Below are 13,679 nucleotides of genomic sequence, written 5' to 3'. Positions count from 1 at the left end.
GGCAAAACTTGCCTTCAGCTTTCTAGGCTACAAGTCTTTCCATCCCTGACAGCCACTCTTAAAGCTACCATTTACAAGCCCTGTACATGTTCATGCCAACTGAAGCAACATTTGAATGTACTTGGCCAATACAGTCCTGAGTGCAAGCAGGCTTTAAGATGTTTGCATGATCCAATCCTGGCAGGAAAAGTACAATGTGGACAAAACAAAGACTCCTGGTAAATGTGTGCAGAACAAATCTTGCAGTGAAACTCCCTCAAGAACACTCACAAAAGTCCCATAAAAAAACAGGGGCTTCTGAGCTCAGTGCTCCAGCACACCTGATGATCATTCTCTTAGAAACTGAGACACACATACTTGGCATTAAAAAACAATGTAATCAAATTATTAAAAAAAAACCAAAAACACAGAGAAAAAGAAGCAAATACAAGATCAAGTTTAAGACTGATGGCAAGTCAGTAATGCAGAGTGCCTCAATATTACTGTCATAGTGATTGAGCAGTGCTGCCCATTTTCTTTTCCCTTTTGTTGGTTTATGAAGATTCTTCCTAGAAGTATTAAGCTAAAAATCCCTCTGATTCTACTTGATCAATTTGGCACAAAGCACATCTAAATTGGTCAATGAAGCCTTTCCTGTTATTAGCCTTTTTTGAAGACTAAGATCTTTGCAAGGTTGAGAAAAAAAGACAGAAATGTTAAAAACAAACAGAAATACTGCGTGCTCCCAGAATAGCACAAAATAGTAGTGTAATGATATAATCACTACAGTTATCAACTACACTTGTCAAGGAAATAATCAAAACAGCCATATTGTGAGAAAACATTTGTCACGACCTATATATGACTTGTGCTCAAGTCCTATGATTGGAATTTGTAACTCATTTCACCACACATAATTTTATGTGGTATCAACTAAAATTGAGAGATTAGCACAAGTCATTATGAAGTTATAAAATTTCTGAAGCATTTTCTTGATGTCATAACATATTAGATACAAACACTGTATCAATTAACAGCAAGGCTGAACACTAAAAATAGATCTGGCTCAAGTCCCTTAAAGCTACAATTTGAAATTACTACAGAACCAAATACAAATGGCATGATATTCAGAGCTTGCAGGACAGACAATGAGGATACTGTACTGTCAGACACACAAAATACCTCACCATACTCCTGAGCGGCACAAGAACTTCAGATTCTGTGCTTTAATTGTTACAGTAAAAACTTCGAACACCACACACTAAGCAAATTCATGTTTGGCCTGGAACGTTTAAGACTCAAACTGTTTTACACCTGGACAAATGCAAATACTCACAATTTGCTAGCTGTGTTAATGTTCAAGCTTACTCTGAAAATACTTAAAGTTTCAGTAATGCAGTCTCAGAAAACAGACTTAAAATAGTTGTCTCTAATACTGAATTATTTAAACATTGTATTACCTTCATGGCATGGATTTCTTCTATTAATCTCTCAACTCGTTTTTGGTTCTTTAATTTCAAGTCTTCTGAACCCCTGCAAATGAAGTCTATAATTATTTTTAAAAAAAAAAAAATCTCAGTTTAGTAACTTTGTTTCCTCTCTAGCAATACTAAGTAGCAAAATAAAAAAAAATCAGGAGATGGTGCACAAACACAATCCCTTACTGGCAAGTGAACATTTTAGCAAAGAGTTGAACATAGCCTAAAGCTTTTGCTGTACTGAACAGCAGAGGAAACACTGAGGATTTAGCAGAACTATGTGAAAAACAAAAATTACTCTATCAGAAAATACAAAACCACAATTCATATTCAAGAATGGGTGACTGCTTCATATGAATTGTGGTTTTGTATTTTCTGATACAGTATTTCTGACCCACTCAAATATAATTCCGTTTTAAGATCTGTAGCATTTAAATATGGAAGTTCATTGGATTTGCTTCTTATTTTGGACAACTTGCAAAAATTGTGAGAGTATCCTCACAATTTACACTACAAACACAGTAGGAGATGTATCTCACACCATCTCTAAGATATGTGCTAAATTATTTCAGGCCAGTAATCTCTAAAAACATAATCTACAATATATTGTTTAAGCTGTTCATACAAGAATGAATTATTAGTAATTACTAATAATTAAGTATAACCTGTATATCTATGCAAATGAAGTATTTTTTGCTACACAATCCTAAAGACAACTACAGTGAGAAAATTTGGTGCAATTTAAATTCAACAGCAGAATAATCTAATCTGACACTTTGAGATGTGCTGTAAAAGGTTCTGTAACTGATTCAGATTACCTTCCAATACACTAAATCCCATTAAAAAAGTAATCCCAATTGTGCTTTATGAAACTCGTTTTGGTTTGTATTTTTAGTCTAAAATTAAGTTAAAATAAGACAAATATGTGTTTTAGTGCCTTAAGTTTTAAATGTAGTACATTTTTCAATTTTTGTGAAAACAATTAAAACAGTGCCTTATTTATAAACCACAAAAAACCACTATTATTTAAAACTGACTTTTTCGATTTTAATTTCCCGATGTGTCTGGTTAGTCTGCGAATAGTGAGGACTCTGGCCTTCTTCACATCTTTTCTCATCTTCACAACCTGTGAGAAATATGGAAGACATTAGAAACTGTTTTCCTTGATTACGTTCCATATACAATACATTCATTACATTGACTTAAATTTTAGAAATTAGTTCAACAAAGACAAATATTTTAAAAGTAAGAGTGCATTTCCCTGCTAACCAAATCTCATTTCAAATGAATTCAGAGTTCCATTAAAATCAAACTGCTTCCATAAACATCAGTGGAAGAATAACCAACAGTCTAAAAATGTGTCTGAGGTCTAAACAGAAGACAAGACATTCCTAACTAGCCATACTTTAATATTATTCTTAGAGCTAGACTGAGCTAGGGATTTGAAATGTCTCACCTTTTGCCTTCACTTAGCTTACTTTTGTCCCAGAGAAACACCAGCAGTACATTAAGTCCATTGGTGCATAATACATAAAAGCATTTCAATTATTAAACATCAAGTGTTAAGGAAAGACTCTCAAAAATTGACATTATTTATTATGGAACAGAATTTGAGATATTAAATTCCTGTTATATATTTGAATTCATTCTTGTTCAAAACAAAAGTCCAAGTGGTTTCTAACTTGCTACAGTCTGTCTCAACCTGCCATCCTACCCTCTACTCTGTTCCCAAATTTAAAGCAGGCAGTTTTACAGAAAATTTGGAAATGATATTTTGGTCTTAATTCTCAACCCAATAACAAAGAAAGAACTCTCATTATTATTATTAGATAGATAGGATGAACAAAGGAATCTTTCCAATCTTTAACAATTAAATTCCATAATGGAAAACCTTAAGCCCAGGTGCTGTCTAATGGTGAACACTACAGATACAGGGAGTCAATAGTGATCCTTTATTTTTACAACTCAACTTCCCCCTTTATTATACATATATATCTTACTATGTCTATTAAAATTATATATTTGCCAGTTAAACTTAGAATAACATGAAATACTAAAACAACAACAACAAAAAAAATCGGTCTTCCTGACAAAAGCCAAATTTATCTTAAATTTATCCAGTGGGATAAATTCCAAAATTAAGTTGGCACCTCCTTCTCAAAGAAGTTCTTTACATCAGATTTCTATTCTAATTTCTCAGCGATAACATCAAAATGACAGATTGATGATGACTCTACCACCTAGTTAGGTCAAGAATATTAGTACTATAAACCTACATTAGACTTGAACAAAAATACCCAGAAAAATCTTCAAAGCTCGGGAGCAGTACTTCACACCTGTGCACAGACCATAAAGGTGATACTTAAGCAAACAAAAGGAAGGCAGAACACATCCTTTGCATAACTGACTATGTTTGTAGCTTAGAGTACTGATTGAATCAGGTTGTTAAGCCTGAATGATATTCACCAGTAGCTTAACTGAAGGCTGAATCAGAGCAAAACAATTTCCAGAGAGGGGCATGTCTAATTGTCAGCCTTGCCTCTGCCAGGCAAGTGAAAGAACACGGGAAGCAGTACTCCTCTGAGAAGCAAGGGAGGGGAATTGTACGGGGGCAGCGCTAGTCACTTGCATCATGAGAAATAAAAAGGTAAGGGAGGTTTTTGGGATAAAAATAACTGACTTAAATGTGGTATCCTGTTCCAAAAATTGTTACAGCAAAGGTCAGTACTTACCTTAGTTACCCTAGTAAAAGTAACTGTACACACAGATCTACCTACAAAAGCTGCAGTTTACAGCAGAAACCACATGCCAAGAAGCACCAAGTGCCAAGTTTCTGCTACACAGCAGCACTGCTCGAGACTTTACATGCTAAGGAAGAAATCAATAACATCACCATTTGCCACCAAGGTGATAGATGTAGATATTTCTTTTTTATAAGACATTGAATGAAATTATCATAGGTCCCTATAGTACATCTTCTAAAGGAAAAAAGAAAAAAAATGCAGCTTCTGTCTGGACACCAATACTATACATACATATTGGTACATTCAATGGAATGTTTGGAATGTCAGAGGAAAACTGGGTATGCCTTCTTAGAACGTCTGGGGTGGGGAGGTTGTTTTGAGTTTGGGGTTTTTTATTCTCTATTTTTTTTAACATCCACTAAAAACATCCATAAGCTAGAAACGTACTGGAATTTAAGTAACTCATACTTTACATATTAGTTACTGTGTATGCAAACATGAAGTATATTTAACTTGCTCTCAAAAATGTTTTGTCAGGTATTTTTTAATAGAAATACTAATGCACACACAGCATGTTTCCAGGGCCTACAAGAGCCAAACTTCAGCCTCCTCTGCTGCCAGCCCGTGAAGGCTGTATAGACATGACAGCAGGAATGAGGGAAGGTATTCGCTCCTTGGCAGACTAGGAGTATCAATTTAAGTAATCCAGTCACTTATTTCACACGGGACAGTATGCATCAACTCTGTTCTTGGAAGTACTCATAACGTTCTCAAGAAAGCAGTCAGCTCTTTGGGAAAGAAATCAAAAAAGTTTAGCTTCAGATTTACAGTGTGCTTGAAACAATGGGGCTTAGACCACCAGGGTAGGCCCTGCTCTCTTATATTACAAAAGGAAAGCAGCAACTTCACCATCAGTAGGAAAAAAACCACCAAACTAAGCCAAAACAAACAAAATAAACAAAAAAACCCCAACACACCACCAAGAATAGTCATATTTCAAAAAATAATAACAAATATTTATTTATAATAAGGTAGTTTTTACAAATAGTTCTAGGAAAGACAGTAAGAAAAGGAGAAGTCTTTGCACTGAAACATAAAAAGGCAGCAGTCTAAGTACAGATCAGACTTTATGCTTTAAGACTAGGCAATAAGGATTTTTAATGTACTCAGCAGTGACAGTAAGCACTAAAGAATAATTATAAACAAGCAAAACACAAACCAAACAATTTCCTCTATCAATAGGATCTAGGATTCCTGGAAATTAAGGAAGTTTGCAATTGCATGTGGAAATAACCACTTCAAGGATTTCTTTGAAGAAAGAATAAGAGATGTTTTCCTTTGTTGAAGACAGTTCTTTACTATGTTGGAAATACTATTTATGAGACAATTAAACTATACCTCCTCATTAATGCCACCAAATGTCTGCGTTTACACATTATTAATAGATGACATCAAAGTAATAGCAAATATAGACTACGTATCAATTATTAAATACAAAAGAAATTACAAAAGATTTGAACTTACTTTTGAAAACAAGCCTAGGTAGTAACATATAGAATGCACATAAGCATATTTCAAAAGCTATGGTTATGAACAAAAATCATCCATTTAGCACTATGCCCTTTCACGAAACAAATGCAAAATGTAGTTATATTACTATAGACGCTAAACAAAGATGAAGTCCAAAAAATTCCATGACCAATGGTACTCCACAAAGAGAGGCAACCATCAATCCAACAGCTTTCACCTTCAGTAAGCATTGACATGTACCAGCCAGCAGCACACAAACCATTTCAAGCCATAGGCAGATGGGAGCTGCTGCTGCCCTTTCTAAAAAGGGCAAACAAAGAGCACAGCACGGGATCAGCAGACGACAAGCCAGACAAGACCTAGAAACTCTCCTGTAACTCACCTTTTCCTAGGAGTGTGCATTATTGAGGGAGACTGTAACAGGAATTGCTGGCTTCAGCACAGCCTACACTAACATGATACTTGGCACACGCTCCCAGTACTCATCTGGCAATGAAAAGAGCCCCACCTTTAATGTATGGGTACCACTCACACAGTACAAAGACACCAGAGGGCACATGTCAAACCAAGAGGGTGATTTCTATCAAATAATAAAGAACGAGTGTGTATTTAAAGACATCACAAGGACTGTATTTAGCCCAGAATGCACAGCTGAGAAAAGGAGAATCTAATAACTTCAACGACTTTGCTTTCTATTTCAGATTATACCTGGCTCCAAAGGGTTAAAAGCCATTCCCAGAGATTTGTATTTTTGTGTGGAAGTTCAATCAGACCTTCCCAATCCTCAGCATGTCCAAGCCCTTCTTGTGCCCAGAAAGAAACTGACACAGGATTACTTAATTGTACCTCTTAAGTCTTCTCTACGGTTTTTCCATGAAGTAGTTCCATTTTGACACTGGTATTTCACTTGCAGTTACAAATTACTTTTGACTAACAAAAGTCTTGGAAGGGCTGAATCAATGCCTAAATCAGTGTTAGACAGTGTTAGGAAAGGGCTTCTGATCACAGACATGATCCCTTTTAAATTAATGGGACGCTGTTATTCTACATAATACAAGACAAAACACATGTAAAATAGAAGAGGAAGTTATTTTAAGAGCCTCCCACATAATTAAGCTGTTCCAAAAATATCTGTTTGAAAATTTTCAAGTTTCTTCAAGAGAAATGTAAGGCACTTTTAGATAAAACATTAAGAAGGCTAGTTTAGGCTGAAAGTTTGTATTACCACAAAACAGTCCTCATATCAGGGATGGCAGAAAAACACCAAGGAATGTGGATAAAATGACAGTGTAGGTACAATTATACATTCAAATTCACATGACTAGTCAAAGATATTTGCCTTCACATTTTTAAGACAACAGCAGCAAAGTTCTCAAACAAGCATTACATTAGAATAAAATGTTATACTTGGCCACTTCTGAAACTTGTTTTGAGGTCTGTACAAGCAACATGACTCCAAACTAAGCTAATGTTCAGCCAATTAGAAAAACAAAAAAGTGTGACTAAAGATTTGTAGATGTATCAAGAAAGGTACGTGTCTACTCTGAACTATGGTATCAACTGTACTTGACAAAAAAAATATCCCAAAACCAAATCATTACTCAAAAAAAATCCAATGGATTGAGAGAAGCACTAATATGTTTCTACCTATGACTTGTTTGAATGTATTTTATTCGAACAACACTGAAATACTAGAACAACTGTGAAGGAAAAGCTTTTTTTAATATTACCACATACAAAAGCTAATACCGTATATGAAAATACCTGAAGGGCCTCAAATATCTCAAATTGTTCTTAACTAAACTTAATAGAAGTTAACTTACACAGTCAGCCCCAGCTATTCAAAATGCACAAAAGCCAATAAACTAATGGACATGTTCTTTTCTTCAAAGCAGTCTGAAGCATATACAACTGTTCTTCTTGGGCTTCAGTCCACGAGGTACTGAATATTTTGGTCCTGACCCAATAATGCACTTAAATTATTAAATCCTTAAACAACCAGCGCTAGACAGACCAGAATTTCTTCATCCACTTCTGCTTTATGCCAGCACACAATCTACTCCTAGTTCTGGTACAAGAAAGCAGAAAAGACAAATCATTCTGTTCTCTTCAAGGAAGACACTGCATTTAACCTCATCTAGTGAAAAAACCCCTTATTATAGGAGTTTAAAACATTGTGAAATATCCATAATGTTGAACAAATACACACGCATTAAACAGAGGCCTCCAGCCTCTCCCTCAACACAGTATAGCATCTGTGAAAACTGTCTTCAACAAGACAATTTTGCAGACACAACTGCAAAAATATTTCTTCTACAATTTAAAGACAATGTTCCTAAAGCAGTGTTCTATAATTTTACATAGACACATCCAAATTCAATATAAGGTGCAATATAAGGTCTCTTATGTCTTTTCTATCACTTGATGCCTGGAAAAAAAGATAGTAGTTCTGAGCTTGCTTTTCCACTTCAGTTTCTTCCTGTACTCTCCAGGCTAACAGGATTTATTTGACATGAGGGTCACATGTGAGAGTGAATAACAAGGAGAAAACATCAAGAACCAAGGCCATTAATTCTGTCCCAGGAAAAGTCTATTTTACATATAGCCTATCATATTGCTATTGAAAAACTACCATTTACCAGGGTATAGTGAATGAATGATAGGAAAAAGATGAAATTGCAGGTACAGGATATACTTGAGCCCTCATAAATTCCCTTCATGCCAAGAGAACGCTAGGAGGTTGAAATGAGAGCCTGATCTACTAGAATCAAAATGGCTCAAAGCAAAAGGAAAAAATTATTTATATATGCCTGTAGGTACACAATGGCTTTTAGATTTTACTGCAGTAAGAGATCTACTTTTGAACTCCCTGAAGTTTAAACAGTGCTACTAAAGTAGAAAGGGAAAAAGTCACTAAAAATATACCAAAATCATTTGTGTTTTGTACAGTGGCCTTTTCTACAAATCTTTACAAATTGCTTAAGTTACACATCAGCAAGTGTCAAAGCAAGAAATCCAGCTTTAAAAACTCCAAATCAAGCAATAAAAAGAAAGTGAAAAGTTTAAGATAAATATTCAAGGTCTCTCCAATACCTGCAAAAAAACCATGGAACTCAGTAATGTTTCAGTTCTTACTGATCTTCTTTCCCTTCCTAATATCAGGCACATCAAAAGCATTGGTTTCACTTTATAGTTACTTGGCAGTCTTCTAACAAAGACATTACCATGGCAACAGAGTATTCTCAATGTTAATTTTTGGTGCTATTTGGCAACACAGAGTTTTAAAATTCAAAACACCTGCAGTCGGATCACAAATTAGCCAGAACTAACAATAGTACATAATCTTATGAGTGAATAATCTAAGTGAAAAAATGTTTCTGGAACCTCATTACAAATATTTCTCTCTGTTATCTGGAATTCCAGCTTGAAAGATCTAATGGTTTTTAGATTCTTAGGAAAAGCTAGCAATTGCCAAGTTCTATTTTTTCCTTTTTTTTTACAAAAAGAATCCTTGTATTACAGTATATATTTTATGCATGTCAAAATATGTGGAACTAGGCAGAAATAATACAGCTTCATACATTTCATTATAAAAACACATGTAAGTAGGGTGGCAAAGGCAGCAAGAAACACATACACAAAACACAAACATAAAACATACCTGTGAGCAGTATCAGTGCTCAGTTCCAGAACAGTTTTATACAAATATATACTGCAAAAAAGAATATATTAAAAAAAAAACAAAACCAAAACAAGGTGAATTTTCAGCCAGATCAGTTTCCTGAACTGTTTTCCCATATGGACACGTAAATGTTACCTAGCTCCAGCACAAAGAGCAAAGTAAGAACTCAATACAAGACAGAGATATGGACCACAACAAATCAGATTACAAAAAATGAGCTATCTCTTCATTTAATATAAAGATCAAATGCCAACATAGAAAGTGCTTAGGAACAGAGTTTTTCAATTACTGTTTGTGCCAACATCATGTTAATCAACACCACTGTCATGTTAATCTTGCCTTTGCCATCTGCAGCTACACGAGAACAGTTTGAATCAAGTGGGTTCAATTCTATCCCAATACAACTATCAGAACATACAAAAATTCCTTAGACATGAGGTAAATTCTTCTGGATTAAATTATTTCACCCTGCTGCTCAAAGTCGACAGAAATGCCACTGTTGGCTAGAGCATCCGGAAAACAAAACACCCGCAGCTTCTCAGGCCTCTGGGTGCTCACCCTGACAGGTTTCCCAAGGGATTTGCTAAGGACGAATGAATAAAAGCACACCACCCACTTGGGCGAATTTCCACCTTCCTCACAGGAAAAGTAATGCACACACCCTTGTGAGTTACTGTCAAACCCTTCCTCCACAGTCTGCCCATGCTGCTTTCTTTGTATTTTCTCAAGTGAAGCACTGAAATATCGGTTTCTTTATTCCATATAGCACTGTATTTCCTCCTGCATGGAGAACAGTTGTCAGTTCTAGTGTAATTTCTCCAAGTGGAAACCACAGTGAGTACTCGGAAATGCTAAAAAAGATCATTTTCATCTAAAGGTTTTGAAAAGCAATTCCAAGTATCTAAGATAGTTGGGAAGGAGTAAGGCTAGCCTAGAATTACTTGATTGTTGCCAAAAACCAAAATTTAATGGATTTGCTGCTTCAAAGTCAGTGTCTCACTGGATGGAGTCAGACTCCACGCTGTACTTCAGAAAGCATTCAAGTCCAAACCAGTACCATGAGATGGCTAGACACATTTCTAGACCCTAAATACACATCAGTAGTTGTAAACGTCCAGATGAGAAATAACTGTTATAAACTAGCCTCAAAATGCTATATTAGATACATCACTTCATCCACATGGAAATAGAAACTATACATGTTTTCTAAAACAGAGGACTGCCTGAAGGTAGTTTCTAACTGTATTTAATTGATCAGCAAGTTTGAAAACCCCCAGCTATCACTCTGCTAAAAATATTTCTGTGGAATGTTGAAGGAGGATGTGATCAAGGCATTCAATACAGACAAGATCAACTCAATGGACTTTGATGTCTAGGACTTCTTAATCAGACCAGAGCTCTAGCTAGAACTCACACGTGAATTTCATGCCTCCTTAAACTTTGACTTTACAGAAAGACAGTAACAGCAGAACCTGCAGCAGTGAAGTAAGAATTACAAGGGTGAACACGCATAAATAAACAGTAAGAGTACTGAGGGCTTCTACCCTTCTTCAAATGGTGAACCTTTTAAAAGCAGCTGGAAGAGCGCTGATCACAAGGCAACATTATGAATGTCTACATTACTTGCATAATCTGAAGCACAGTTTGACTAGTGATTCACAAACAATCTATGTCATTTTTTTACATTAATTATATTGGTCACAAACATGATCCACACCTGTAGAGCTGAACTGCCATGACGAAAAGAAAATTGCATCAAAACTGGATACGAACCTTTGCCCCTAACAAATACAAAATTCAATCACAGTGATTCCAGTATTAATTTGGAGGTATGTTTGGTGGTGTGACTGCTTTGGCTTGGGATTAAGAGATGCTAGTATAATGGTGGTACGGCCTCCTCAGTCACCACAAAAAACTTCAAGTCTTGAGCACTAATATGTTGCAACTTTTCTCAGCTATTCTGAAAGAGCAGAATGTCAAAACTGTGTATTCTGTAATTATATTTGTTAGCCTGGTTTCTGAAAAAATTAGCGTTGTCAGCACATTGCTTGTCTGTCAGTATCCATCTTTGGAAACTTTTGGGCTTATTAAAATGAAATCAAGGTTGACCAATCATCACAGCTCCTACATGTTTTGTGAAAACTGATAGTCATGTAGGAATTGTGAACTAACATCAGCATGGCAGAACACAGAATTCAAGTCTTCTCTGTTTTGGCTGAGAACAGTACATGCATACTCGCTCACCAGCACATGTAGCTCTGAACCAACCACAGAACACCCTCTCCTGACTGTCTAAACAGGCAGGAAACATGGGCCATAACTGCAGTTACTGAGAACACTCCAAAAGCATAACAAACAACAAAACCCAAGGACAAGACAATGAAAACTAAAGAGACAGAGGAATAACTCATGATCTATACTACATATACTATATGAAGCTTTATGGAATACTGGACTGAAAGCTGTAACATGCTGTAACATGCCAGGCCATCACTGGTTCTCAGTTGTGAACCATCGCTGGTTCTCAACTTACACGTACAATACATTTTATTTTTATCACATTGTTTGTACTGATGATTTAATCTCATGATTGAAACTTCAAGGGAAATCAGAACACAGATGACTTGCTGAATGGGAGAGAAAAGGGGAGCTTCTGTGCGAGACTGTTCATGAAATATACTTTTATAGTTACTTCAACTGGCCTCAGCTTGCACTAGTCTCATGCACCAAGAGGCTAGGAAAAGAATGGGAAGCCAGTACAATGTTACAGCATCACAATATTTGACAAATATTTGTATCTTAATATTACCAGAAAAATGCATTATTATCATCTGTCATTCAACACCAACACTCATTTTGTAGTAAGACCCATTAATTTCAAAAATTGTATTACAATGTCACCATATAGTTGTTATTATAATGCAAGCATAAAGGAATAATTAAGGAAAAATGGTTTCAAGTTCATTAAATGAAATAAAACTGCATCAGGAGAGGAATGATGAAGTTGGAGAAATATCTACTAAATCATATTCCATTCTCCCTAAATCTGAATGATAAAAAAACTAGCTAAATACCACAATTTTTAGATTGACCATAAATATACATTTTGCCTGCATTACGAAATCTTACTATGATAAGAAAAATTACATTTCTTTTAAAATTTAAATTCATTTTTCTTCAAACTCCTCCTCTGTAAAGTCTGCCCTCTGTCAACACAAGTATGAAGAGGCCTAAGTACTAGAAAAAGGCTGGAGGGCTATTTAGGTATGTGAAAATTCCCATAAAAAAAGGGGGATGATCAACTGCCAACAACAGGAACAGCAATCAAGTCCTGCTGCTAATGCAGAAGTCCGTGTTCTGGAAAGAAGCAAACCACGCCTCAAGTTACATCTTGCAACAGTTACAGCCAATTTTCACCACCATATTGATACATTTTGGAGGGATAAGCAGCTCTCTCCATCACACTCTCCTCACTGCCCGAAGAAATTTCAGGCCCGCAAGTGTATTTTAAAACAACAACAGAAGTTTCTCCTCTCTAAGCTGCAACTTTCAAGGCTGTGCTTCCTTGTCAGATGTTCTGATATGACATGTATAACATTTAGAGAGACAAGGAAATCGCCTATAAAAGTAGCATCACAAGACCATAGCAAAAAACTTCACACAGGAAGTAATAGAGTGGTATGTCATGAAATGACACAGCACAATAAGAAAAGCATAGAATGATGTTAAATCTAAAACACCGATCACATAAAAATGAGTGAGTGGACTTCCAGGAGGGAAAAAAAAATGAAAAACAATAATAACAAAAAAATCATAACCACCTTCTTCTCATGCCTGGGAAAATAGTTATTGAGAAACAAATAAGAAAGATTTTGTATCCACATTTTTAAAGGAAAAAATCCTTTCTTAAAAAAAGAAAGGAGAACAAGAAAATAGGGAAATCAGAAAAGATGTGTTTGTGGTTTATGTCTTTAAAAGTATTTGGTACTTTTGCCTTTCTTCTTAAAAAAAGTATGTATCAAAATGCATCCAGTGAGTGCAAGTAAGTACAACCAACTCGTGTTCAGACCTAGAGTATGCCAGTGACCAGCAAAAGCCATAGCCTCAGGAAACACACTCTGCTAAAAACCTCATATAAGGGAAATCCAAATTTGCATCACAGATCTTTTTGATTTACACTTCCAAACAGGATGTATATTCAACCAAAGACTATGAACATCACCACAACATGAGGAAAACTTCCATTGGCTTCAAACATGCTGCAGT

The 13,679-nt window shown here is 35.7% G+C and overlaps 1 protein-coding gene across 1 annotated transcript in view; it reads right to left on the bottom strand.

Annotated features, from left to right (window-relative positions):
• SRFBP1 (serum response factor binding protein 1) overlaps nt 1-13,679 on the bottom strand; it is a 67,802-nt gene that overhangs the window by 43,003 nt on the left and 11,120 nt on the right. The window contains exons 2-3 of the mRNA XM_059492824.1: nt 2,495-2,583; nt 1,440-1,512 (exon numbers count right to left, since the gene is read on the bottom strand). Coding sequence (XP_059348807.1) covers nt 1,440-1,512; nt 2,495-2,583 — 162 coding nt within the window. The remainder of the gene's footprint in view (nt 1-1,439; nt 1,513-2,494; nt 2,584-13,679) is intronic.

The sequence above is a fragment of the Ammospiza nelsoni genome, chromosome Z (assembly GCF_027579445.1).
Source record: "Ammospiza nelsoni isolate bAmmNel1 chromosome Z, bAmmNel1.pri, whole genome shotgun sequence".
NCBI lineage: Eukaryota > Metazoa > Chordata > Aves > Passeriformes > Passerellidae > Ammospiza > Ammospiza nelsoni.
This window is presented reverse-complemented; position numbering and strand designations above follow the sequence as displayed.